The 27,840-nt window shown below is 42.2% G+C and overlaps 1 protein-coding gene across 1 annotated transcript in view; it reads left to right on the forward strand.

Moving 5' to 3' along the window:
- Window positions 1-27,840, forward strand: part of EIF4H (eukaryotic translation initiation factor 4H) — a 60,796-nt gene that overhangs the window by 2,584 nt on the left and 30,372 nt on the right. Inside the window, exons 2-5 of the mRNA XM_082246193.1 lie at window positions 11,860-12,047; window positions 16,934-16,998; window positions 17,092-17,188; window positions 20,724-20,774. Of these exons, the coding sequence (XP_082102319.1) occupies window positions 11,860-12,047; window positions 16,934-16,998; window positions 17,092-17,188; window positions 20,724-20,774 (401 nt within the window). The remainder of the gene's footprint in view (window positions 1-11,859; window positions 12,048-16,933; window positions 16,999-17,091; window positions 17,189-20,723; window positions 20,775-27,840) is intronic.

A 27,840-nucleotide genomic window follows, 5' to 3' on the forward strand; every position in this document is an offset into this window, starting at 1 on the left:
AAATCTCGCGCATGCCCAGTACTATGCGATCGGCGTAGTAAGGGTTTCCATAGGGATGGCTGGGCTCTGCCTATCATCGCGTCATTTCCTGTTTGCAAATAACGCGATGAGAGGAGCGGCCGGCCACCTGCTTACGTCACTGCCCATTGCCTCCTGGTAGTGATGAGTAAGCACGCATTGCAGAACAGGAAGTGATTGCACGGGCCGCGGCCACAGAGGGAGGAATGTTGAAGGAAAGGTGAGTATATTTTCTTCTGAAACAAGGTAAGTAAAAAAAAAAAAAAAAAATTCAGGAATATCCAATTCTTTTTCAGGTGACAATAAGGAAGCGGATGGCATAAAATCTAATGTAATGATTTTGCGGCTGGAACTCCGCTTTAAGTTTGACCTCATATTGTATGGTTTTAGTAAATCTATAGAAAATTTGTACAATGTATGGCCAGCCTAAATTGTGACAGCGGGTGCAGGGTGAAGTTCCCCTGCCCACTGTCACAGCAGGGGATCAGGAGGAGAGGTGCAGGCAGGTGCTTTTTTGGTAATGTATAACCGGTTTCCAAAGGTGAACCTATCCTTTAAGGTATTTTTCTGTGTGCACTTGTAAAGCAGAACTTACTGTAAATGAAGTGTTATTACAACTTCTCAAATGTTTTCCACCCTGGAGACAAACTGCATATAGCACACAGTCAGATCTGACTTGGAAGTTGTTAAGCAGCAAGGTTAGACAGTACCCCCCCCCCCCCCCCCCCCCACCAATCGGTGTCTGACAGGAGATGGATTCGTGATTGAAAGCTTTGGCAATCGTTCACTTGTATGAATTAACAATCGGCACCAGATGACATTGCCGATTGCTTATTCATAAAAGATCACTTAAAGCAGAGTTTCGGCCACAGAATCTTTTTTTTTTTTTTTTTTTAATGTCCCCCAAACAGTGACCCTCCAACCTCTATATATCCGCTAATCCTGTTTTATACATTGGAATAATAGTTTTGCAAGTATAAAATCTTACTTTATAAAATTTCTGCTGAGCGCCCCCATCTTTGTGCTGGTTCACCGAGTCAGCTGTGGGTGAAATGTCTGCCCTGCTTCCTGATTGTAGTGGGTGGAGGCCGGTGAATCCAGCATGATATCTCGTGCATGAGCAGTACTATGCGATCGGCATAGTATTTGTTTCCATAGGGACGGCAGCGTGGAGGAAGTTGCCGCCCCTATAAAGCCTATTTAATAGTAGACCTAAATATGGCACCGTCCGCACTGTGCTCCGCCTAACATTGCGTCATTTCCTGTTTGGAAATAACGCGATTAGAGGAGCGGCAGGCCGCCTACGACACTGCCAATTGCATCCTGGGAGTGACGGGAAGAGCTCCCAGGACGCATTGCGGGACAGGAAGTGGCGCGAGCCACGCGGCCGAGGAAGTGGATGTCAAGGTGAGTATATTATCCTCTGTAAAAAGGTAAGTAAAAAAAAAAAAAAAACGCCGGGAATATCCAATTCTTGCTCATGGAAGGATAAGGAAGTGGATGCCATGAAATGTAAAGGCATGATTTTCTGCCCGGAACTCCACTTTAACATTGTCGCTCTGTGTAATCCATTGGCTGGGTATTTTGTGTTAAAGCAGCTACTAATAGGCACACAGCTGACTGTGCTCTCACTCTTCTGAATGAATAAGGGCTTCTTGTTCTTTCATTATACTAAAAGATCAGAAAGAGCTGTGGCTCTGTGTAATGTATCTGCAGCTGCTTTTACACACATAGGGCATTGGTAGATACATTGCACAGAGCTGCAGCTCTGATGTTTTACTATTATGAATGAATGAGTGCTGATCGTTTGTTCATAGGAGTGACAGAACACTCTGCTTAGAAAGTAGGTGGGGCTCTGTGCTGGCTATATTGACTGTTAGACGAAAAAAATTGAATGGGCATGGCGATCATTGGCTAGCTTGATTACTGCTGATTCAGAAGTCTGTAGATTGTCATTTAGCAGCTGGACACACCTAGGCTGTCAATTTTTCTAGATTGACAGCACTGCCTCTGATGCTCAAACCCTCACCCTTGAAAACCTGTATCCACCATAGTATGACCTTAATATTCTGGATTGTACCCAGGCTAGGGGCCCAAAAATGCATTAAAACAGCAGTTGGGCTTTTGTAGGTCAAATGTGTAATGTACATACGTATTTATTTGAGCAAATCTAAAAGCAAAAATCTTCCAGGTATATTACAAGCTACTTTAATGAATGTACTCCTTCCCTCTCGCTTAAGTTGGACAAAAAGACTCCTTTCTGGTTTTCCCGTATATCTGGTGGTTGCATCTTAGACTGCATTTGGTTGATTTGTCGCCTAAAAGATTGCTATTCTAACATTATAATATTTTATAAGAATCTGAATGCCCATTTTCAAAATAATTACAGAACTTGCACAGGGGACCTCTTTAGATTTATGAAAAACTTTTATTTTTTTTATCGTTTTGGATAGAGTAAGGGAGGGTAATAACCACTGTAAGGTTTATTTTTGCCGTCTTTGTCCCATTGCGGATGTTTTCCTTCACTTCCTGTCCTATAGCAAAACATAGGAAGTGAGCAGAAATTCTTGCAAATAAAGTGAATTTCTTGGGGACCCCCAGGTCACCAGAAAGGAATTTCCGTTCTAATACTTTACAGGAGACGACCCAAAATTGGAATTTTCTTTTACTTTCAATGATAATAGTATCCAGGACAAATAGAGGGTGAATCTCCTTAACAGAGGATCAGACAGCAATAAAAGCCTGACAGGTGTTCTAAACCCTTTCCACTCTATCCAAAACTAAAAAAGTTTAGTTTAGTTATATTTAAAAATAATTTTTCAAATGAGGCTTTCTGCACAGATTTTGGTTATTTTCAGCATTCACTTGGTGAACAGTGTATTTTCAATTTTTCTTCCCTTATGACCTCCTTAACATGAAATGATTTACCTAGTCAATGATGCAAGTAATGGAAAATGTAAAAAGCCATGCTTTATTAACACCGCTGCAATTTTCATGTTACCCGGAACAGCTGGTTATGAGTGCTATTCATCTCACCACGAGTAGGAGCATTGATCATGTGGAATTACTGTGGTCTTACCGGACATGCAATGGGGGGGATCGTCTTATCCTGAAACACTAGTAGTGCAGATTTGTTGTTAATTTAAGGGAGAAACTACAGTTTCCGATAAACTTGTTTGAAGAGTGATCTATAGTTTTTGGCAGTTGAGCAGCACATATGCAGTATCTAGGAGTATGGAAGCTATGGCGGCACTTTAGAGAGTGCAAAATGGCTCCAGCCATATATATACGTTGAAAGGATATGGCCCCTTTCACACACGGACCATTTATTTCATCTGTTCAGTCACATTTTTCAAAGCAAAAACAAATGATGTTTACATCAGTTATTCATCGGCTGCTCATCAGTTTTTTTTTTTTTTTTTCATCCACTACCAATGCAAAAACTGACCATTTGTCAGTTTACATCCGTTTTACATTCTTTCCAGTTTAACAAGGCCTTTGAACGATTTAAAAAAGAAAAAAAAAACTGATAATGGATGATCATACTTTTACATCTGTTTTTCCATAGAGATGAGTTGGTCTGTTTTTCATCCATCAACGGATGGATGAAAAACAAACGGTCCATTATGTGTAAAGGGGCCTAAGGTGAAAGAGAAAAGAAGAATTTAAGTAACCACTTAGGCATAGTCCTTGTTAACTGCTTTGAGATCCTCTTCAACTTCTGGAGGATGTGGTGCAAGAAGCTAGTTGCTTAGACAGGTTGAAGATAAACACTTTAGGGATAGGGGCACTCTTAATTAAAACATCAAAGAAAAAAAAAATTGTTATACTTACCTGCTCTGTGTAATGGTATTGCATAGGGTGGACCCGAACCTCCTCTTCTGGTGTCCCCGGCTGGCGCTCTTGGCGCCTCCTCTTCCAGTGTGCCACCATAGGAAGCCACTTCCCATGATTGCACAACTGTGGGCTTTATCGTGAGCTGCACTGCCTGCATCTATAGACAGACAAGGAGGCCCGGCCCGTCCCCCGCTTCCTCATCAAAGGATTTGACTGACAACAGCGAGGGCCAGCAAAGCCTATGAAAGCGGGGAGAAGAGGAGAGAGCTGCTAAAGACAGGCACGATGCTGGATCGGAATTTGGGTAAGTACAGTCAGTATAAGGGAGACGAGGGGTGGATAAAACATACTGAAACATTTTTTTACCTTAAAGTAGGGAACGCATTATGGTGAAAAATGTTTAGGCTTTACAGCCACTTTAATTTGATAATGGAATATCTATACCCAAATACAACAATTTTATATTTTGCAGTTTACCAGTCCTATGTGGTGACTGTAATCATTTTCAGGGTTCAGAACATCTTCAGTAAGTGCAGAAAATAGCCATTGATCCTGACGCTGAGCTGTGTATGAAACTTCAAGTTTGTGTATAAGGTAGAAGATATGGCAACCTTTTTGGTTTAAAGTAAAACTATAGCTAGGCTTTGGGCATTGTAATATTTACATATTCTTAAAGCGGAACTACACTGATCTGAGCACCGCTAATGGAAAACACGATTTAATAGTTTTTTTATACTCAAAGCCATCCCCCTATCCGTTCATTTCTCCATTCTTGCTTTGCAGATTAAAAACAGTCTAGAATTTCTGGCCATGGGCTATTGATTCATGTAGCATTAACTTTCTGGAAGCAATCTACCCGTACCTTAGGCATGCCAATGTGGTAGCTTCTTTAGTTTTCTTATTTTTTTTTTTTTCCTCGTGATCCAGCCAGTAACATACCTCCTGGGGAAGGAGCACAGTGGGAACATTTGGACTGCATCGTTGTCCGTTTAGGGGGCAGGCAGGGTTAAATGTTCTAGAAGATTAAGATACACAAATTTAAGCCAAACTCCAGCTCATACTGTATAAGCGGGGTTACAGCAAACTTGTTTTTTTACCTTTTGCGATTAAAATTTTACATAAATGTTGATTATAATTACGTAATATTTATGTAAGCACCCCTAGTAAAGGTAAATGGTTACTGATATATCCCCCCCCCAAAAAAAAAATAAATTCCCTCCTTTTCCATTCTAACCTTATTCTCTATCCTACTCTTTCTCTCTTGTACATCATAGTTCCCAACCTTGATCTATCACCAATATTAGTCTCCTACACCCAGCATTTTCACATAGTCCTGTTTTTTTTTTTTTAAACTCCAGCCAGTCTTTCCATATATCTAGATATTCGCGCGGGAGTCCACCACTGTATACATAGTTTCCTCCATGGACCTTACCCAATCCACCCTTACTACCCAGTCCCTCATATCTGGGGCTTCTAGCGAACGCCAAAATACCGGTATCAAACTTTTAGCAGCGGTCAAGAAGTAAGGCACAAGCGTATTCTTATAAACCTATAGTTCATATTCCTATCGCACACCTTCCTGGTTTGTAGGCTCGTGTATGTTGGGTGCTGAAGCGATCACCAGTTGGCAACTGGATTAGTTACAAGTAAATACATATTCGCCAGCACACCAAGGCTCTTGCAAAAGCAGTCCAAAACTTTATTGAAGTTACGAACACATCAAAAAATAGTGCTAACGTTTCGGAGCCGCACAGGACCCCTTCGTCAGGCATGTGATACAGTGCAGGTTGTGAGCAGGGAATATATAGAGACATACCACCAATAGAGACAGTGCATAAAGATGACAGCACTATTTTTTGATGTGATCGTAACTTCAATAAAGTTTTCGACTGCTTTTGCAAGAGCCTTGGTGTGCTGGCGAATATGTATTTACTTATTCTTATAAACCGGCGCCTTTTTCTCTGTATTGTTAGAGGCAACTCCAAGATTCAGCTTGGATACTATCTCCTGTAATCTAGCACATAGATCTAATAATCCCTTCCCCAAAAACTTGTATCTTTGGACACTCCCACCATAGATGTGCAAAGGTCCTGGGAACCCCACTTCCCCTTCAACAAGTTGGGGATATCTCTGCACCGAACCTCCTGAGCCCTCTGCGGGATGAGATACCATCTGGCAAGAAGTTTGTAACACATCTTTGTTGTCCTAAATCAACTGAGTAACAAGCGACTCGCAAAACTTTCTTTCTTCTTCATCCCTAAGGGGTCCTAATTCCTGTTCCCATTTCCCTAGGCAAGGTGAGTATGAAAGGTCTGTTTTCCCAAGTAAAATCTTATATATTTTTGATATGCTATGTTTAATACATGCAGGGGAACCAAACATCCTCTCCATTGGTTTAATGTTATCCTCTCCCTGCAGAGGCTGTGGGAGAGAGTGCACAAAGTGTTGCAACTGTGTATATCTCCATTTATCAAGTGGCATGTTCCCCCAAACTCAAGGAAAGTGCACAATCTATTTCTTACCATTACGTCTTTTAACTGAATCTCCAAATTTTTTTTGCCTATCTAACAAAATATAAACCTCTTTCCCTGGTTTAAAATAATGTGTCTATTAAAGAAATCAAAGGTGCATCCTATTCCCAGTGAAGAAATCTACATAAACTATCCTATCTCTGATTTAGCCATATTGACTTTAAAATTTGATAGCTTCCCATATCTCCAAAATTCCTCCAGTACTATCGGGAGTGTTAACCTCGGGTTAGAGATGAAAAATAATACATCGTCCGCATATGCAGCTACCTTGTACTCCTTACTCCCCGCTTTTACCCCTCTAATGTCTGGGTTTTTACGAGTTGCTGTCAGATGGAATTCTAGAGCTAGAACAAACCACATTGGGGAGAGGGAACACCCTCGTCTAGTCCCGTTTTATAGTTCGAGGGGGAAAACAGACCGCCATTCACTCTTATTCTTGCCATTAGATGGAAATAAAAGGCAGAAATCCACAGCATTCTTTTCTCCAATACCTAAGAATCTCAGGGTTTTTACCATGAAACCCCATTCAACCCTATCAAAGGCCTTTTCGGCATCTATAGACAATATTACAGAAGGGGTTCCCTTTTCTTTTTCTTCATAGATCTAGAGTTATTTCAGGAAGTTGTTTCTTCCCTCTCGACCAGAGACCAAACCCACCTGATCATTATGTATCCACCTCGGCAGGAGAGGTTTTAATCTTTCTGCTATTTTAGCGAAATTTTTTTTTATCTGTATTTAATAGTGAAATTGGTCTATAGCTCATCGGTACCGCAGTGTTCCCCCCCCCCCCCCCTCAAAATAAGCGTTCTATAGGCAAACAAAGACTCCTTTCTTAAATTCTCCCCTTCTCCCACCATATTAAAATATTTACATAACTTGGGGATTAGGGTTTTTTGGAACCTTTTATAATACAGGATCGAGTAGCCATCAGGACCTGGGCTCTTAGCTAGTTCCATATTCTTTATTGCCCACCCCACCTCTTCACATGTAATCGGGGCCTCTAGATCCTCTAGTTCCTCTCTGGGCAGCCTTGGAAGATCAAGATTCCATAGGTATTCCCTCACAGCTAGGTCCTCCTTACCTTTATCCCTGCCTTCCTCTTTCTGTCTAACATAAAGTTGACTGTAATAGGAGTGGAACACCTGAGCAATATCTGGGGACGCGTGCACTATTTCCCTATTCTCCTTTTTAGTTTTTAGGAATGTGGGGTTTTTTTTTTTTTCGTTTTTTTTCATTTTCACTGCTTTTGCTAGCCATTTCCCAGGTTTGTTTCCCCATTGATATTTATCTTTCATGACTATATGAAATGCGCTTTTGTTTGCTGCTCCATAAATGCTGCCGATTCTCCTCAGTTAACACCTGCTGCTCTGGGATACCTTTTGGGTCTAGTTGGTTGCTCCAATGTATGGATCTCCCCAAGTGGCTGGGTTCAACCTCTCCTTTTTCTTTTGACCCGATGCTTATTGGTTTCGCCTTTTTTATAAAAGCCTTGTGCGAGTCCCATAGGGTAGATTGTGAATTCTCTTGTGAGTCATTGATGGCAAAGAAATTCTCCAATTCTTTCTACTCTCGCCACTATCTTAAGGGCCATACACACTAAGATTTTCTGAAGACTTTTTCCTTCAGATTTACCATTTCTATGTAGTGCAAGGGTCTGCCAGATTGCATACAAATTGAAAGTGTTTAGGTTTGACCTCATATTATATGGTTTTGGTAAGTCTGAAGAAAAAGTCTTCAGAAAATCTTAGTGTGTATGGCCCATTAGGATCCTGGATGAGCGAGTCATTCAATTCCCATATCCTTGCTCTATGTACTGCAGCAAGCAAATCTAACTGGACTATCACCGGGAGTGGTCAGAGAGTGTGATGGGCTTGTCGCATCCTTAAAGTGGGGTACACACTAGTAGAAAATCTGCCGAAAATTCCCGTCCGAGGTAAAATCGTAAGATTTTCGGCTAGTGTGTGCACAACTTTCAGCAGCCGATGCCGACATTTTCAACAAAAAGAAAACGGTGGGACAAATGCCAAACTTTTTATCGTCCGTCCCCAGACGACCAATTTTCATTTAAAGTGTATGCAGTACATCCGCGAAAAATCGTATACGAAAGACCGCGCATGATCTGAAGTTGCTGACGACCCGGAAGTCTAAGAACAAATGTCCCAAAAAAAAAAAAAAATCGGACGAGAAATTTCGTGAACATTTATGCACTAATGTACTGTCAACTAAAAACGATAATGACCGCTGAGCAAGAGAAAAATCGGAGGATATTTCGTCTGATTTCCGTCAAGTGTGTACGGTCCTTAAGGGAGACTAAAAGTTGGTGCTTTATTAGAATGTAGTCGATCCTTGAAAAAACTCATGTACTGAAGAATAACAAATGTAATCTCTAAAGTCTGGTTGTCTAACCCTCCAGGCGTCTACCAGCTAAAACCAACTCTCCCAATAGTCTCCTTGTTTTGGGAGACGGGAAGTGCCCGCTGATGAATCCAAATGCGGGTCCAAACCCATATTGAAGTCTCCCACTAAAATAAGCCTCCCCTCTTTGAATGTCCTCAATCTTTTCAAAACTTTCCTCAGTAACTTGTTTGGAGCCCTATTAGGGGAGTAAATATTTGCCACAGTACACTCCATATTGAATAGTCTTCCCTTAATAAACAGGTACCTCCCCTCAGAATCTGCCAACTGTTCCTTTAGCGTAAACAGGGGAAAGAAGGGGGGGGGAGGAGAAAAGAACACAAGAGACCACCTCACCCATTTCTTACTGTTTAACCCCATATTCTCCCCTCCCAGCTCCCCCCCCCAAAACCAAAGACCACCGCTCCTCTCTCACCACTACTGGTGAACCCACAGGCTCTTCCCAGCCTGGCGGGTATGGAGATGTTAGGTTTAATTTGTTACAGAATTCACTCAAGTCTTCTGGGAATCTCAAAACCGCTGTGCGGCTATCTTTTCTCCCCTTAAGACAGGCTGGAATACCTCAGCGGTATGAAATATTAGAGGCCCATGTGTGCTTTGTCAGGGGTTTGAAGAGTCTCCTTCTTGCCAAGGTCTCGACTGACAAATCAGCATATAGCTGTAAGTTTACTCCTTCTAAAGTAATCCCAGAAGAGTTCTGGGCCTTTTCCATAATAATCAACTTTTCTTCTACATAATGGAACCTCACAATCCTATCTCTTGGGCCTCCTCCAGCCTGGCTTCGATATCCTCCCACCCTGTGTACTCTCTTAATTTTTAAAGTTTCTGGGGGTTCCTTTGCCAGCAATGGGTTAAAGAGGCATCGAACCACTGTTATCAGGTCCTCCTTTCTCTGATTCTCTGGTAAGCCCCTTTATTTTTTCTTTAGCTCTGATTCTCCTGATCTTCTAACTTGTACTGTAAATACGGGTTAGCTTTCTGTAATAATGTCGTCTGTTTGCTCAAATCCTCCAGCAGGCGGTCATGGTTGTCGAGTCTCCCCTCCACCTGGCCAAGGACTTGTCCAAGGTCTGTCCTGACTGCTGCTAAGTTTAATTTCCAAAAGCTTTCCAGTTTGGACAACAACCCCCGCCAGGGCTTTAATGAGAGGTTCTTCTAAGACCCCGTCCCCCTTTGCTATCCTGACCAGGCTTTCCAGAGTCTCCGCTTTGCGATTTAGGTCCCCCGTGAGGGATCCCTCCAGAACTTCTTGGTCTAGTTGCTCCTAAGGTGATGGTGTTCTTCCCCACAGGGGGGTTCTCCACTAAAGGTCCTCGTTTCCCCATCCTTGGCCACCCTGCGGACTGCTGTCTAGGGCTATCGGGCCCTTCTTCCGCCAAGCTGGATTTTGCTGCCATGTAGCGCTGTATGCCTCCTTGGCTGGGGGCCGGTTGGTTTACTTTTTTAGCTTTTGCCTCATCTTTTATCCCGGATGGTCTCGGATATAAGGTGGGAGGTAAAAACCGAGAGGGGTGTCTAAACAGACTTAAAAAAAAAAATAATCACTAGGAGGAGTAGCCACGTTAAAAATTCACTGCTGCAAGCAGTGTTGGCACAGTCTCTGCAGACCAAGGGGAGCTCAGACCTGTTGAATCAGGGAGGATGTACCTGAGGGTGTAGAGGGAGAGCCTTCGGGGTAGAACAGCTAGAAAGTATAGCAGCAGTGTAGTCCCTTTTAGAGGTTATGATTATAAGAAGTCCTGTCCCTGTGGGGTTTTTCCGCCAAAGTTCGAGTAAATAGTCTGTCCCCTAAGATATGGAGTCAGCAGGGAAATGATATATTAAGCTGGATCAGCAGGTTATCCCCCTCATACACTTGCAGTCCCCTTCAATAAGGGCCCTCCTTAAAGCAGGATTACCACTCTCATGAGGTGGTTCAGGGAGAGCAGGACCTCACAGTGCACTCCTTCCAATTTACTGATCTCCTTTCCTATCCATTTACTAATGATGGCAACATAAGGATTAAAAATGGGCAATGTTGATTGTGAAAATAAATTTCTGCTTTAAGTCTATTTTTCACTTGGGACTGAACGTTTGGTAGCATTATATTCTCCCTGCAAAAGGCAACCTTTATTGGTAAATCTCTAAAGAAACCGACATTTCACACACTTTACAAAGGTTATAGGTATTAATTTGTGATTGTAAATGCTGAGGCATTTGCACCGCAAACCTATTTATAAATTGACCCTCAAGTTGGATTGGGCAAATTTGTAAAGGAGAGGTTGGTAAGTGGTGGGCTCTGAAAATTTATATCAGCATCATGATTATATCCACATTGCTATCAGTGATGTCCCTACCAAAGCAGTTGTATATGAATAGTTCTTGCTATCTTTGTTTGCATAGCATTGATTACTCCATGGGTTGTATAAATTCTTCAAGCTGCACTGTGTATGCCTCTAGTTGGTGGGGATATAATTTTTAATGCTGTAGAAATCCCAGGGGCGCATTAGAAACTTAGTGGTCAGTAGGTGACACCACAACATGCTGCGGTGGGGAAGCAGGTATCTGATACCTGGAAGTATACAGATACTGAAGTAAATCGTGGCGTCATTAGCTCTGCAAGGGAACAACAAATGGTAAGAGGACTGGTAAGTATGTTCTTTTACAGGCTGCTTTTCTTTTTTTCTCCTCTAGCGATGGCGTCATTTTAAGTGAAGTTTTAATTTGCAACAGCATTTTTAAGAATAATCTACAAAGGGGTAAATTCTCAAGTCTGAACTCGTGCCTTTATAATCATGCTTTGCAAAAGTCTTTGGAAGTGCTCAGGTAAATCTTCCCTTTTTTTTTTTTTTTTTTCCCTGTTCAGTCTATTGTAAACCTCTCATTTTCAAGATGGGTAAGCCATGAAACATACATGTTTAGGAAAGCCTGATACCTTATTCTCACTTTTTCATATCTATACATTAGATAAGCACGCTTGAAACTTAGTTTGAAGCTATAACTTAGTTTGAAGCTATGTTTAGTTTTTTATGTATAGATTTGGGTAGAGTATCACTTTAATGTGCCTTGTCTTTGTCAGGCCCCGACGTGGCGAATCTGGCCCTGGTCCTCGCAAACAGAAAGAGCTTCCTACAGACCCACCTTTCACAGCGTACGTGGGTAATCTTCCATTCAATACTGTACAAGGAGACATAGATACCATCTTTAAAGAATTGAGTGTGAGGAGTGTGCGGCTAGTCAGAGATAAGGAGACAGATAAGTTCAAAGGTAACCATTTGCTTCCATAATTCCTCTTCAATTATAAAGATTTTGTTTTGGGAACTTGTTGTGGCATTCCTTGATATTGAATGGCATGCATTTGTCTCCTCCTCTTGAAGAGGAACTAAAGTCTCAATACTTAGCTGTCCAATGATCCTACGCTGGAGTTTGTTTTTGGGCCTCTTCATTGACTGTTGGGGATAAATAAAACAAAAGGAAATTGGGACTTTATATATAACATGTGGCTGCAATAAGGGAAAATATATAATGAATATATAAATGGGCTGACATAGGTATTGCATATATGTACAAAACGCAGCATGAACAAATATCGCATTTAATTAATAAGTATACATGTTACATCACAACATACTGACATTGATACATCATTACTGGTTGATAGCATTAATAAATGCATACAAGTCAGCCCATTACAGCATAGCATGATCATATTAAGTCCCAATTTCCTTTTGTTTTAAGGAATGGAGGGATGGAGGAATATGACCCTACCCTGTCATTTCCTCATTTAAAGTCCCAAATTTCTACCACTTTTTTTTAGTCTGTTGGGGGATGATGTAATTCTTGCTTATGCACAAGAGGTCGCGATTCCAGCACTCTGAGAACAACCTGGCACTCAGTTTACAGTGCCGGAGGAAATGACGAGCAGGGAAATAGGGGCGTTTTATTTCAGAAGAAACAGTGCATGTCTTTTCAATAAAAGCCTGCCTGCTCACAGTTTTTACAGTGGTACTTTGGGCAAAAAAAACAAAACACTGAAATGGGGTATTTTCACTCTTTTTTTTTTTTTTTTTTTTTTTAGGACTTTTTCACACTAGCGGTTTGGGGGCAGCAAAACCCCGCGATTGAGGTGCGTTTTTACTGCTCTCCTTTTGCTGCGGTGGCTGGAGGTATACACATTCGACAGCTGTGATGCTTTGCGATCACTTTTAACAGCCGCTCCCAAATGCAGATCACTCTTCAGAGAGCAAAGCTAGTGTGAGCGAGCCCTTGACACTGTAAATCAGTTTCATCAAGCTTTCTGGTCTATTGACCATTGTGTAATCTCTTTTGTTAAGCAAAAGTCTGGTTTATTTTTGAGTTTAAAAGGAGACATTTAAAGTTATCTAATGTCTAAGCTTTACTGCCCAACGTGTGGCAGTTAATGGGATGCTGCAGACTAAGATTTCTTTCACACTGTTGCACTGGTAATGTGGTGTAATGCGGGGCCATTCCAATCAAATTAAAAAGCTGCCTTAAAGCAATTTGGATTCTAATATACGTGCACTAGCACAGCGGGACAGCATGAACAGGGCTTCAATTAAGTCATTCTTCAAATTTTCTGTTCTCTTCCTTTCAGCTGATGTGCATGCAGTAATGCATAAGGCTCCATGCACACTGCGCTCCATGCACACTGGGCTCAAAGTACAACTAAAGGCAAAACTTTTGGTTTTGGATAGAGTGGAGAGGGGTTAGAACACCTGTCGGTTTTTATTGCTGCCTGTGCCCCTGTTTAGGAGACTCCCCCTCTCTATTTGTCCTGTTTACTATTACAAGTAAAAGAAAATCCAAAATTATGGGTTGTCCCCAGAAAAGTAATGGAGGGAAAATTATTCCAATGGAGACACTAGTTCTAGTGACCTGGGGGGGTCCCCAAGGAATTTGATTAATTTACAGGGATTTCATCTCACTTCCTGTCTGGCTATGGGACAGAAAGTGAAGGGAAATTTCCGCAATGGGACATAGATGGCGAAAAACAATCTGACAGTGGGTATGACCCTCGCTTACACTATCCAAAATGGGGGGGGGGGGGGGGGATGGGGAGTTTTGCCTAAGCAGAAAAAAAAGCTCATATAGAGCTTTTTTGTACATCGTTTAGTGTTTTTTTTTTTTTTCCTTTGCTTTCTGCCAGAACATTTAAATCAATTTGGCAAACAAGAAGGGTTTTTTCCTGCCTCTAAACGCTGACTCCAAAGTATGGCTCTAGTCATCCTAATGTGCATGGGCACGTAAGATGACATTGAGCTGTTTTTACAAGCAAAACTGAAAACTCCAGTAGAAGCAAGCGGTTTTTAAGCCAGTGTGCATGGACCCTTATTGGCAGGGAAAGCTGAACTTTACCAGTCTAACTGCTACTGTGCAGAAGGCTAAGGCCCCTTTCACACATGGAGTCCGTCAGGCGGACTCCGTTTTTCGCAGCGGGGGATCAATCTGCCGATTTCCCCCCCCCCCCGCGCTGAGCAGGAGGATGGCAGCTCTGTCTCTGCGCTGTCGGGTCCCCATGCATCTCTATGGGGGAATCGAATGAGAACGGACCGTCTGTCCTTTCTCATCCAATCTGATCCGCCAGACGGATGGAAAATAGGGTTTCCATCCATCTTGTTTTGACGGATCGGATGTCAGCAGACATGTCTCCGCTGACATCCGATGCCCCATAGAGATGCATGGGGCATCCGTTCAGATCCGCCTGAAAAACGGACAGGCTGATCGGAACGGACTCCCTGTGTGAAATTGGCCTTATAAATCTATGTATTTTCATGTACGTGCACTAGCTGTATTAAAAAAATGTATGTAAAAAAAAATTAGATATGGTCTGGCAGCACAATGAAGTATTGCTGGGGACTGAATACAAGCAACTGTTCCCTTCAACTATATTTCCCAAGGGAACTGTTTTGATCAGAAAATTTCCCTATGCTGAATGACCTAATGCAATAATTTAATTTTCTCTAAATGCAGATTAAACCAATTTTTTTTTTTTATGTAAAATCCTAATCAGACTTGCATGATCTAAACATATGGTTACAGAACAACTAGTAGACACAGAGATGCATATTACTGTGAAAATGGCAAAGAAAACATTGTAGAGAAGAGGACAAGCCATCAGTATCTCAAAATGACCATGTTTGTCTGAAGATTACAAGCTCATTTCCACAGAGGAGCTTATTAATATCAATAAAACAAAGACCTATCAGTTGAACAATAATTATGTAAAAGCCAGCAAAGGATATTAGTGTCTTAGACAGGGATGCACCGAAATTTCGGCCGAAAATGGGCCTATCCCATTTCGGCCGAAAATGCGTTAAAAATGCTGAAATTAATGGCCGCTGTGAGGAAGGAGGAGGGCGCAGCGCAGGTTTGAAAAGTCCCGCCTCTGGCCGGCCGCCCGCCTCTCAATGATGTCCCTACTACGATCTGTGCATGAATGAACTAACAGACCGGGTGGGAGGGTGGGCGAGCGGCCGCTAATAGCTATAACTATGTGAGCGATTCACTTCACTTCCCTGTCAGCGGGACGATGTGCATGAATGAACTGACCTGACACCGGGTGGGAGGGCGGGCGAGCGGCCGCTAATAACTATAACTATGTGATCCTTCACTTCCCTGTCATGCGGGTATCTCCTCTGACAGGGAAGTGAAGCGCTCACATAGTTATAGCTATTAGCGGCCGCCCGCCCGGTGTGTTAGTTAATTCATACACACAGTCCCGCTGACAGTGAAATGAAGTGCTCACATAGTTACATCTATTAGCGGCCGCTCGCCTGCCCTCCCGTCTGGCGTGTCAGTTCATTCACACACAATCGCACAGATTGTAGTAGTAGTGACATCACAGGGAGGCGGGCCTCCGGCCAGAGGCGCGTCTTTTGAAAGGAAGGACACCGGAGGAGCTGAGTGAGTAGGAGATTTTGCATCCTTGGCATGGGGAAGGAGAGTGTACTGACGAGAGGGACCCTGAGGCGGGGGGGGGGGGGGGGAGTGTACTGAATAAAGGGACGCTGAGGCGAGCTTACCAATGGTATTAGTATTATGCAGCATGAGGGGGTTAATGTATTGTCACTGATGCATTAGTGACCGACCAGTGGCAGTTAATTAACCCCTTTGTGCTGCATCAGTGCAACCAGTGTCAGTGCAACCAGTGTTAATTAATAAGTAATGCATCAGTGACCAGCAGTGACAATACATTAACCCCCCTCATGCTGCATAATACAAATACCATTGGTAATTAAATTAACCACTTGCCAACCCGTCACAGTACATATACTGTGACAGGGTGGCAGCGACAGGTTTACGTCGCTGCCTGTTTTTTGGTGTATGCCCCTCTTCTATCGATTTTTAAAATTATTTGGGGGGAAAAAGTCCTTTTTGGTTTTCGGCCAAGGGCATCCTGCATTTTCAGTTTCGGCCCAGAATTTTGATTTCGTTGCATCCCTAGTCTTAGATTCTGATGATATCCAATAAATGTAAGAGAAACTTTCATATAGAACTACTGAATTATGAAAGTAAGTCTAATAACAGAAATTAGGGTGCAAACCAAACCAGGTTAGGGTGGGTTTATACCAATTGCTAAATTGTTAGGGAGAGAGGGCCCTCAGAAGGAAGGGAAGTGAGATTAGATAGACCAAAGGTCGAAATATCCCAATATTGCCAATCGATCGCTCACTATAGCTGTGGGAATTTTCGAATTGCCTGATTTCTTTATGCAATTGTGGGTTGGGAGTGACAGCGTTTCTCCAGCATCGAGGAAATGGCCTTCTGGCTGCAGTCAAGAAGTGATCCCAGTCTCTTAGCAACTCTGGACATTCCCAAGTGGAAGTGTAATATCTAACACTTGTTCTATTGTCTGAGCTACTCAGGCTCAAAAGAGTTTAATAAATGGACATGTCCAAAAATGTGAAATGGTGTGCCTGTTTTTTGGCCAAATCACCAACATTCTTTAGCACAGTTGTTGGGACATTTATGCAGATGTGCCTGTTGTGATTGTACTACCTTACCTGCATATTTTAGGAGTTTGCTTATCTTTGCTACCGTCCTGTTGTAGGTAAAAACAAATTAAAATGAAGAGGGTAACTAAGTGTAGAGAATTATCCAAATGACTTTTTTTTTTTTTTTTTTAAATTTAGGTTTTTGTTATGTAGAATTCGATGATCTGGAATCCCTTAAAGAAGCCTTGTCATATGATGGTGCGGTAAGTCTCCTTTGTAGGTGTTTTTTTTTTTTTTTTTTTTTTTTTTTTTTTAAATAATTTTGCTTACATTGTTCTCCCTCTCTTACCATATAGCTTTTAGGTGACCGTTCCTTAAGAGTGGATATAGCAGAGGGCAGAAAACAAGATAAAGGTGGCTTTGGTTTCAGAAAAGGAGGGGCAGATGACAGAGGTGATTTGTTTTGTTGAGTCTTTGAATTTAAATCTTCAAATTCTTATTCTTTTAAAAATGTCCTAATTTTAATTGGGATTGTTCAAAATGATGCACGCGTGTGTAATATATACAGTGCATCTGGAAGGTATTCACAGCGTTTAACTTTTTCCACATTTTATGTTAAAGCCTTATTTCAAAATGGATTAAATTCATTATTTTCCTCCAAAAGTCTACAAACCATACCCTATAACAACGTGAAAGAAGTATGAAATCCTTTGCAAATTTCTTAAAAATTAAAAAACCGTCACACATACGCATGTATTCACAGCCTTTGCTGTGACACTCAAAATTGAGCTCAGGTGCATCCAGTTTCCACTGATCACTCTTGAGATGGTTCTACAACTTGGAGTTCACCTGTGGTAAATTCAATTGATTGGAAAGGCACACACCTGTCTAAATAAGGTCCCACAGTTAACAGTACATGTCAGAGCACAAGCAAAGCCATGAAGTCCAAGGAGTTGCCTGTAGACCTCCGAGACAGAATTGTATCGAGGCACAGATCTGGGGAAGTGTACAGAAATATTTCTGCAGCATTGAAGGTCCTAATAAGCATAGTGGCCTCCATCATCCGTAAATGGAAGAAGATTGGAACCACCTGGCCAAACTGAGCGATCAGGGGAGACTCGGGCCTTAGTCAGGTAGGTGATCAAGAACTCAATAGTCACTCTGACAGTGCACCAGCGTCTCTCTGGAGAGAGGAGAACCTTCCAGAAGAATAACCATATCGGCAGCACTCCACCTATCAGGCCTGTATGGTAAAGAGGTCAGCTGGAAGCTGCCACTCAGTAAAAGGCCCATGACAGCCCACCTGGAGTTTTCCAAAAGACACCTGAAGGACCAGAGAATTTTTGTTTCTCATGGTCAGATGAAACAAAGATCAAACTCTTTTGCCTGAATGGCAAATACCTTGTCTGGAGGAAACGAGGCACCTTTGATCACCTGGCCTATACCATCCCTACAGTGAAGCGTGAGGGGGCAACATCATGCTGTGGGGATGATTTTCAGTGGCAAGAACTGGGAGACTAGTCAGAATTGAGGGAAAGATGAATGCAGCAATGTACAGAGACATCCTTGATAACCTGCTCCAGAGCACTCTGGACCTTACACTGGGGCGAAGGTTCATCTTCCAACAGGACAACGACCCTAAGCACACAGTCAAGATAACAAATGAGTGGTTACAGGATGACTCTGTAAATGTCCTCAAGTGGCCCAGCCAGAGCCAAGACTTGAACCTGATTTGAACATCTCTGGAAAGATCTGAAAATGGTTGTGCACCGCTGCTCCCCATCCAACCTGATGGAGCTTGAGAGGTCATGCAAAGAAGAATGGGAGAAACCTCCCAAAAATAGGTGTGCCAGCTTGTAGCATCACACTCAAAAAGACTTGAGGCTGTAATTCATGCCAAACGTGCTTCAACAAAGTATTGAGCAAAGGCTGTGAATACTTGTGTACATGTGATTTTTCTTTTTTTTTCAAATTTGCAAAGATTTCAAACTTCTTCTTTTGCGTTGTCATTATGGAATATTGTTTGTAAAGTTTTGAGGAGAATAATGAATTTAATGCATTTTGGAATAGGGTTGTAACGTAACAATGGGGAAAAAGGGAAGCCATGTGAGTACTTTCCAGATGTGCATGTATGTGTCTTGAAGTATTCATACTCCTTGAAATTTTCCACATTTTGTCATGTTAAAACCAAAAACGTAAATGTATTTTATTGGGATTTTTTTGTGATAGACCAATTCAAAGTGGAACAGAATTAGGAAGTAGAATGAAAACGATAAATGGTTTTCATTTTTTTTTACAAATATTTGAAGTGTATGGTGTGCATTTGTATTCAGCCCCCCTGAGTCAATACTTTTGTAGAACCACCTATTGCAGCTGCAGGTCTTTTTGGGTATGTCTCTACCAGCTTTGCACATCTAGAGTGATATTTTTGCCCATTCTTCTTTTGCAAGATGGCTCAAGCTCTGTCCGTTTGGATTGAGGGCATATGTGAGCAGCAATTTTCAAGTCTTGCCACAGATTCCCAATTGGATTTAAGCCTGGACTTTGACTGGGCCATTCTAACACATAAATATGCTTTGATCTAAACCATTCCATTGTAGCTCTGGCTGTATGTTTAGGGTTGTTGTCCTGCTGTAAGATGAACCCCCCCTGCACCAGACTCAAGTCTTTTGCAGACTCTAACAGGTTTTCTTTTAAGATCGCCCTGTATTTGGCTCCATCCATCTAAACAAACTGCAGCTCTGACTAAAGTTGAATAATGCCCTTGCTATAGGTGTAAGCCACTTACGTACCTTATGAAACCTGACTGGAATACTCCACCATAACAGAAGTGAGCTCTCAAATGCTGAGCACAGAGTTACTGCATCAGGGGATAAGAGAGCACATGATGGGGTTTAAATCCCAGAAAGGGCTCACTCCTGTGATGGTGAAGGTGAGCAGTAAGAACTGTGCCTTTATTGGCAAACGTCCTAGACGAATTCCAGTCTAGCTTCGGGAGGTACATAAATGGCCTACACCTATAGCAAGAGTGTTATTCAACTTTAGTCAGAACTGAAAAGTTTTATCTACAGAAGTCTATTTTTATATGCAGTTTTTGGTAAAGGCGATCTGTCTGGGATGGACATGCCGTTTGTTCTAACTCTGTTCTGCCCAGTTAGACTAGGTTCACTTCTGTGTGGCTGTACATGTGAAAATGCATGGTGGAGCAGCCTATTTCCATGCGTCCACATTTTAAAGGTGCAGGAACCTTCTCCCTGCAGGACATGCACACACTGTAGCCCATTTAATTTAAAATGGGCTTATCGTTTCCGTTTAAACGCGGTACACAGAGCCTCATAAATGTGAATCGCGGCTTGGAGAAGTTTTGCGTGAAACCTGTCAATGTCTCATTGCCTGGCTGTGGTTAATACATCTTGGATGCTACAGTTTAGTTCAGGGTACACTGTTCCAGCCTTCTAGAGACACAGTCCTCAAACCATTTTACAATGTTTGTAATTTTTTATCTAGTGTTTCAGAAAAAGTTTAATTTAAACATTATTGGGTTTATCCCAACAAAATCTGACCTAGTGGCACTTAGAAACTGTTTCTTCAGTCAAATCTGAAATGTATGTTCTCTGGTTCCTATCCTTTTGCACTATTGTCACCCCAGTAGGGAAGTAAATCTACGTATCATGGCAAGCTTTCCTCCAAGAATTGGTTTATTTCACAGGTGTTTGTATGGAAGAATTACTTTCAAAAGGTTATATAACTGAAGTAAGGACACGCACTATTCCTAATGTGAACATGTTTTAGCAGTGTCAATTTTTTCTTTTCCCTGACATTTTGTGTGATATTTTCCACATGCTTTCACTGCTAATCATGACCATGTCTACCGTTCTAAAATCTGTGGTCTTTTCATGTAGAATGAAACTATATATTTTTTTTGCAGTTGAAACAGTTTTGACTTTTTTTATTAGAATTTCATTTCAATATTGCCTTGTTTTTTCAGGACACGATAGTTTCGGCTCTAGAGGAGCTCCAAGAGATGACTTCAACTCTGGTAAAGGATACATTTGTACTTGCTGACAACCTTCATGGGTATCCTTATGGTGGAAAATTCTGTTTGGGCACAGACTTTCATATCTGACATCACACTTTTTTTATTTTGCTCTTTTCCTGGCTTTTACTTTTTTTTTCACTTCATTGCCATTATTCTCTTTACCTTCAAACTATTTTCATACTCCTGTTTTCTGAGCTTTTAACCCTCATCTCAGGGTAGAAATGCACTGCTCAAAAAAATTAAAGGAACACTTAGAAAACACATCAGATCTCAATGGGGCAAAATATTATGCTGAATATCTTTACTGATATGTATTTGGTAATGTGTTAGAAACGAAAGGATACCACATCTTTAATGGAAATTAAAATCATCAACCTAGAGGGCTGAATTCAGACATCCCGAAAATCAAACTGAAAAAATGATGCAGCAGGCTAGTCCATTTTGCTGAAATTTTTATTGCAGAAACTCAAAATGGAACTCGGTAGTTTGTATGGCCCCCTTGTTAATGTATGCATGCCTGACCACATCGGGGCATGTTTCTAATGAGATGACCAAACAATATAGTGCAAACAAACAGTGCAGCGCTAAAATAATTAGTGACATAAAAAATGATAAACTTAAAAGTTCATATAAAGAGAACAATAAAGCGGGAGTGACTGAAGAACCAAGAAAAAAAGTCCCATATTTGAAAGTGAATCCAGAAATATGAATCAATTCTTCCTCCTTATGACACCCAGGAATTCTTGTGGGTACCTCTGTGCACAAGTGTGAGAAGCAGCTTACCAAATAGCCATGGCTACTCAAATGAATGAGACAGCCTCACCAGATCTAGCATGGATCTCAGGAACTCCAAGGGGTCATGGATAACATCAGAAGATAATATATTTCCCAAAGCTCCATAAAGGTCAGATGAGGGTGTAAGGGAAAAAAATGGTACAAAAAGACCATAGCGTAATCCCGTAAGATATAAAATAGTATATTTATTAAAAAAACTACTTGCATATAAGTAGATAAGAACCGGCACATAGATTTAGTAGATGGGGATCCAAACAGCGGCGTCCCGCATGTATCCAATCAGCATAGAAATGATGGTAACAGGCTCATAGAAGGGGAGTGTGGACAATTGCGTCTGGAGTCGCCAACGTTTCGTCATAAAAAATACTTCATCTGGGCAAGAGATGACGCATGGTCTCCTGGGGTATTTCCTCCCAGTTCTGGACCAGGGCATCACTGAACTCCTGAACAGACTGAGGTGTAACCTCGCGGCGTCGGATAAACCAAAACATAACCTCTCAGAGGTGTTCTATTGGATTTAGGGCAAGCAAGCATGAGGGCCATTCAATGGTATCCATACCTTCATCCTCCAGGAATTGGTTGCATACTCACGCCACATGAGGCCAGGCATTGTCATGCACCAGGAGAAACCCAGGACCCTCTGCATCAGCGTAAGATCTGACCATGGGTCCAAGGATTTAATCCTGATACCTCATGATTGTCAGGGTGCCATTGTCTAGCCTGTAGAGTTATTTGTGTCCCTCCATGGATATGCCTCCCCAGACCACCAATGACCCACCACCAAACCGGTCATACTGAATGTTACAGGCAGCATAACATTCTCCTCGGTTCTCCAGACCCTTTCTCACGTCTGTCACATGTGCTCAGGGTGAGCCTGCTCTCATCTGTGAAAAGCACAGGGTGCCAGTGGCGGACCTGCCAATTCTGGTGTCCAATGGCAAATGCCAATTATGCTCCACGGTGCCTGGCAGTGAGCACAGGGCCCACAAGAGGATGTCGGGCCCTCAGGCCACTCTTATGAAGTCTGTTTCTGATTGATTGGTTAGACATTCACACCAGTGGCCTGCTGGACGTCATTTTGTAAGGTTCTTGCAGTGCTCATCCTGTTCCTCCTTGCACAAAGGAGCAGATAGCGGTCCTGCTGATAGGTTAGGGACCTTCTGCAGCCCTGTCCAGCTCTCCTAGAGTAACTGCCTTTCTCCTAGAATCTCCTCCATGCTCTTGAGACTGTGCTGGGAATGTGTGTGTCGTTTTCTGGGCAGGAAAAAAACTGCCATTACATCAACATTGGTGTGAACAGGGCACATAACTGACATGCCTGAAAACTAATGTCAACGTGCATAAAAACTCACTGAAACGCGCATGAAAACTGATGTGTGATTGAGGTTTCTGCATTTGAAATTATGCAGTTTTCCCTTAATTTCCCATCAGTTTTCATGCACGTATGCTGTGAACAAGCCCTTCGAGACTAGGGATGCACCGAATGTTCGGCGGCCGAACATTGTTCGGCCGAAAATAGAAAAAATAGCACTTTCGGTGTTCGGCCGAATAAGTCAAAAGGCCGAATAATTTTGTGCCGAATAATAGGGCTGAAAGATAGTCGATATGATATTGACTATCGTTCTGTGGCCGTAGGCGATATTCATATCGCCGAGGTCACAATATTTACAGGGGGAAGGGACTCGGAGGAGGACAGGAGGACTCAGACTTCCGTGAAGCCGGGACACTTCAGCGGTGAGCATACATACATTACTCCCTCGTGCACTGCAGCCCGCCCCACACATTCAGTGAGTCTTACTCTCCTCCCTAGTTTTTTCAATGGCACATTCAGGAAGCCAATCACGCCGTGATTAGCTGCACAGCGAACCAATCTCGCGTGCCTGCACACCTGATTGGTTCCGCTGTGCCGCTACTCACGGCGTGATTGGCTCCCTGAATGTGCCATTGAAAAAACTAGGGAGGAGAGTAAGACTCGCTGAATGTGTGGGGCGGGCTGCAGTGCATGAGTGAGTAATGTATGTATGCGGCTGTGCTCCTTTCTAGGCTCCTACTACCACCACTATGAGAGACTGTCTGTCACTGTATAATCTGATCGAGTCCACACTGACACTGACTGACTGTCACTGAGTAATTGATGTTACCACATTAACCCTGACCTGCCCAGTGCCCTATATCTGCAATTAAAATTTACAAGGCTGCCTGCATGCTTCCTGATTTCCATTCCCAGCATCCTTCCCAATCCCTACAGTGTCACTAACATTAACCCTATGGTACAAGGCTGCAGTGTGCACTGAATCCCATTCCCTACAGTAACATTTAGGGAGAGGGAGAGAGAGAGGACAAGAGAGAGAGAGAGAGAGGACAAGAGAGAGAGAGAGAGACACATGAGAGGACAAGAGAGAGAGAGTGAGAGGACGAGAGAGGACAAAAAATTGGCAAAATAAATGGAAAAAATGCGAAACACCGCGTTTGGTATTCGGCCTTCGGCCAAACATTTTATTATTATTCGGCTTCGGCCAAGAATTTCATTTCGGTGCATCCCTATTCGAGACCATTACAACACTTTTTTCAAAATGAGGTTTAATAATAGAGGTCAAAGTGGTGCAAATTATTTACAGAAAAAGGGTGCTACAAGAAATTAAAGAGGAGTTGAAAAAGAATACTTAATGTCTTTCAGCAGATTTCAGATGGTACACAAGAGCTACTACAGTGTGTTGGCTTTCCCCATTTCTCTGGTATCAAAGGGGTGTGGACATTTCTCTGGTATCAAAGGGGTGTGGACAGAGGCCATCAGACCAATTGGGCTTTTGAGGAGGGTTTCTGGGATGTTGCCACATTTATGACCAGGCCCCAGATACAGTTTTCTATAGGTATTCATATCTCTAAAATACCTATCGTGTACAGTCGGCCAACATGCATATTTTTGCCCAGCATTAAATTGGCTTTGAAATTGCTATAAATATGTTGGGTCTCGGATGCCCAGTTCGCCCAGGGATGAAATTGGGCTGGTTCTGTTCCCGGTACGCCTAGGTTAACCATATTTGGGCTCAAAATGCTAAAAATTAACTGAGGGAGGTAAATCTGTCTCTATCCTGGCTGTGCCTTCGTGATTTTAGAAGTTATGTAATATACTGGCATGACCATTTCTACCAAGAGACATATATGTATATTCTGGGGATTTCAATTAGGGTATTTATGACCCAAGGCTGACTTTTTTTTTTTTTTTTCCTTTTTTTCCTTTTCTATTAGGGTTTTCAGTTGAAAATGTGGATTCAGGTAATTGGCACGAGAGGGTCTAAATTTTTCCTCAAGGATCTGTTAAAGTTCTGGTATGGCTAACAGTTGTAAATTGCATGAACTGGAGAAGGGAGGGGAAGGTCACTGCAGCTGTCACTGGTTTAACACAGAAAAGACAGTGTCAAATAGAATGTAATGGCTGTATTTTGTACAACATAGCTGCCACACACAGCCTGTCGTGTGTCCAGTACACCACCATTACAGGCTCCAGTAAATATCTCAAGTGTAAGGAGTGGGGAACTAAGAATCCATGCGTACACATGTATTTATTTTTTTTTATAATTGAAAATATAAAACTCAATAAAAATTGTCAAATACAAAAGGAAATACACAAATAAGGGTCCTTTCACACCTGTTCGTTCCGCCGACGGACTCTGTTCTGCTCAGCGGGGGATCGATCCGCCTATCCCCGCTGAGCAGGCGGATGACTGCTCCGTCTCCGCTCTGATCTATGGGGGAATCGGATAAGAACTGTCCGTTTTCTCATCCGATCCGTCCGTATGTGACGGACAGGATTGGATCGGATGGCAGCGGGTGTCAGCGGAGATGTATCCACTGCCCTATAGGGATGCATGGGGCATCCAATCAGGTCCACCTGAAAAACTGACAGGCGGATCTGATCGGACTGTATGTGTGAAAGGGGCCTAAGCGAAGAGTGAATATTGAATCTGCAATACAATTGCCTAGAGCAGTCTGTCACAGTATATGTATACTCTCCAGTATTGTAGTGAGGCTCCAATTCTACAACCAAATTTAGCCAACATATGAAGTATAGACTACCGGGAAGCAGGCAAGTGTATGTATATGTATGTATGTATGTATGTATGTATGTATATGTGTGTGTGTGTGTGTATATATATATATATATGTATGTATGTGTGTGTATATGTGTATGTATGTATATATATATATATATATATATATGTATATATATATGATATGTGTGTATAGTACAGACCAAAAGTTTGGACACACCTTCTCATTCAAAGAGTTTTCTTTATTTTCATGACTATGAAAATTGTAGAGTCACACTTCAAGAGGTAGTCACCTGAAATGGTTTTCATATACCAAAGTGTCTGGAGATAAAACCTCAAAAACACCCGCCCGGCGCTAGTGGCCACAGAAATAGTAATTGTTTAAAATAATATATAAATGTGTACAGTTCAAGTGTGCAAAATCGCAAACAGTCAGCACTTCAATAATGCATTTAGCAGATGCTGTGTATAAATCTCAAACAGTATTGAAATGTAATCTCTCCTGCACAAATTAGCAGCATTTAATCACATTCAGCAGCGCTTCTGTTAGTTCATCTTTAAATGTCCATAAAAACAAGTGTCCATATAAGGTTAAATGGTGGTTGCTAATGGTTTTCAAAACTGCAGTGAATCACCCTGGTGTTTCTTCAGGCGTTTACCATTTTCACCATCACCACACCTTCTGTGCTCCCCATAGAAATGGACACTCACCAGAAACAAAATCTTTTATGCCTGTATGCTTTTGGCTGCATGGGCCCTTTTCCAACAGACATCTTATAATCCCAGGCGCTTCGGATCAGGATATACTAAAGTTTTCTCCCAGTACCAGGATCAGGGACCATAAGCCTCCAATACAATGTAAGCAAAGGCACAGGGATAGTGTAATATTGCTTAAAGCTTTTTTCCGTATAAAACACTCCAAATCCCCACACCCCTATTCAAATCTGCTTACATCAATTTAAGTCAACAGAGCATGTATGTGTATAGTAACCGAGAGTACCGCTGCTCGTCGTCCGTGAGCGAGATGCAGATCCGTGCTGACCGCTGGTCTCGGCGGTTCCCGGAACTAGCCGCAGTAGCGTCTCCGGTTACTATGGAAACAACGTATGTGCGTTCTGACGCGTTTCATCGCGTGGACTTCGACTGTGCCTTTTGTTTTTGCTTACATTGTATTGGAGGCTTATGGTCCCTGATCCTGGTACTGGGAGAAAACTTTAGTATATCCTGATCCGAAGCGCCTGGGATTTGTGGATGTCCGTTGGAAAAGGGCCCATGCAGCCAAAAGCATACAGGCATAAAAGATTGTTTCTGGTGAGTGTCCATTTCTATGGGGAGCACAGAATGTGTGGTGATGGTGAAAATGGTATACCCCTGAAGAAACACCAGGGTGATTCACTGCAGTTTTGAAAACCATTTGCAACCACCATTTAACCCTATATGGACACTTGTCTTTATGGACATTTAAAGATGAACTAATAGAAGCGCTGCTGAATGTGATTAAATGCTGCTAATTTGTGCAGGAGAGATTACATTTCAATACTGTTTGAAATGGTTTTCACTTCACAGGTGTGCCCTGTCAGGTTTTATAAGTGTGATTTCTTGCCTTATAAATGGGGTTGGGACCATCAGTTGTGTTGTGCAGAAGTCAGGTGGATACACAGCTGATAGTCCTACTGAATAGACTGTTAGAATTTGTATTATGGCAAGAAAAAAGCAGCTAAGTACAGGAAAACGGTGGCCATTATTACTTTAGGAAATGAAGGTCAGTCAGTCTGAAAAATTGGGAAAACTTTGAAATTGTCCCCAAGTGCAGTCACAAAAACCATCAAGCGCTACAAAGAAACTGGCTCGCATGCGGACCGCCCCAGGAAAGGAAGACCAAGAGTCACCTCTGCTGCGGAGGATAAGTTCATCCGAGTCACCAGCCTCAGAAATCGCAGGTTAACAGCAGCTCAGATTAGAGACCAGGTCAATGGCACACGGGGTTCTAGCAGCAGACACATCTCTAGAACTGTTAAGAGGAGACTGTGTGAATCAGGCCTTCGTGGTAGAATATCTGCTAGGAAACCACTGCTAAAGAAAGGCAACAAGCAGAAGAGACTTGTTTGGGCTAAAGTACACAAGAAATGGACATTAGACCAGTGCAAATCTGTGCTTTGGTCTGATGAGTCCAAATTTGAGATCTTTGGTTCCAACCACCGTGTCTTTGTGTGACGCAG

The sequence above is a fragment of the Pelophylax lessonae genome (genome assembly GCF_965119305.1).
Source record: "Pelophylax lessonae genome assembly, chromosome: 2".
Classification (NCBI taxonomy): domain Eukaryota; kingdom Metazoa; phylum Chordata; class Amphibia; order Anura; family Ranidae; genus Pelophylax; species Pelophylax lessonae.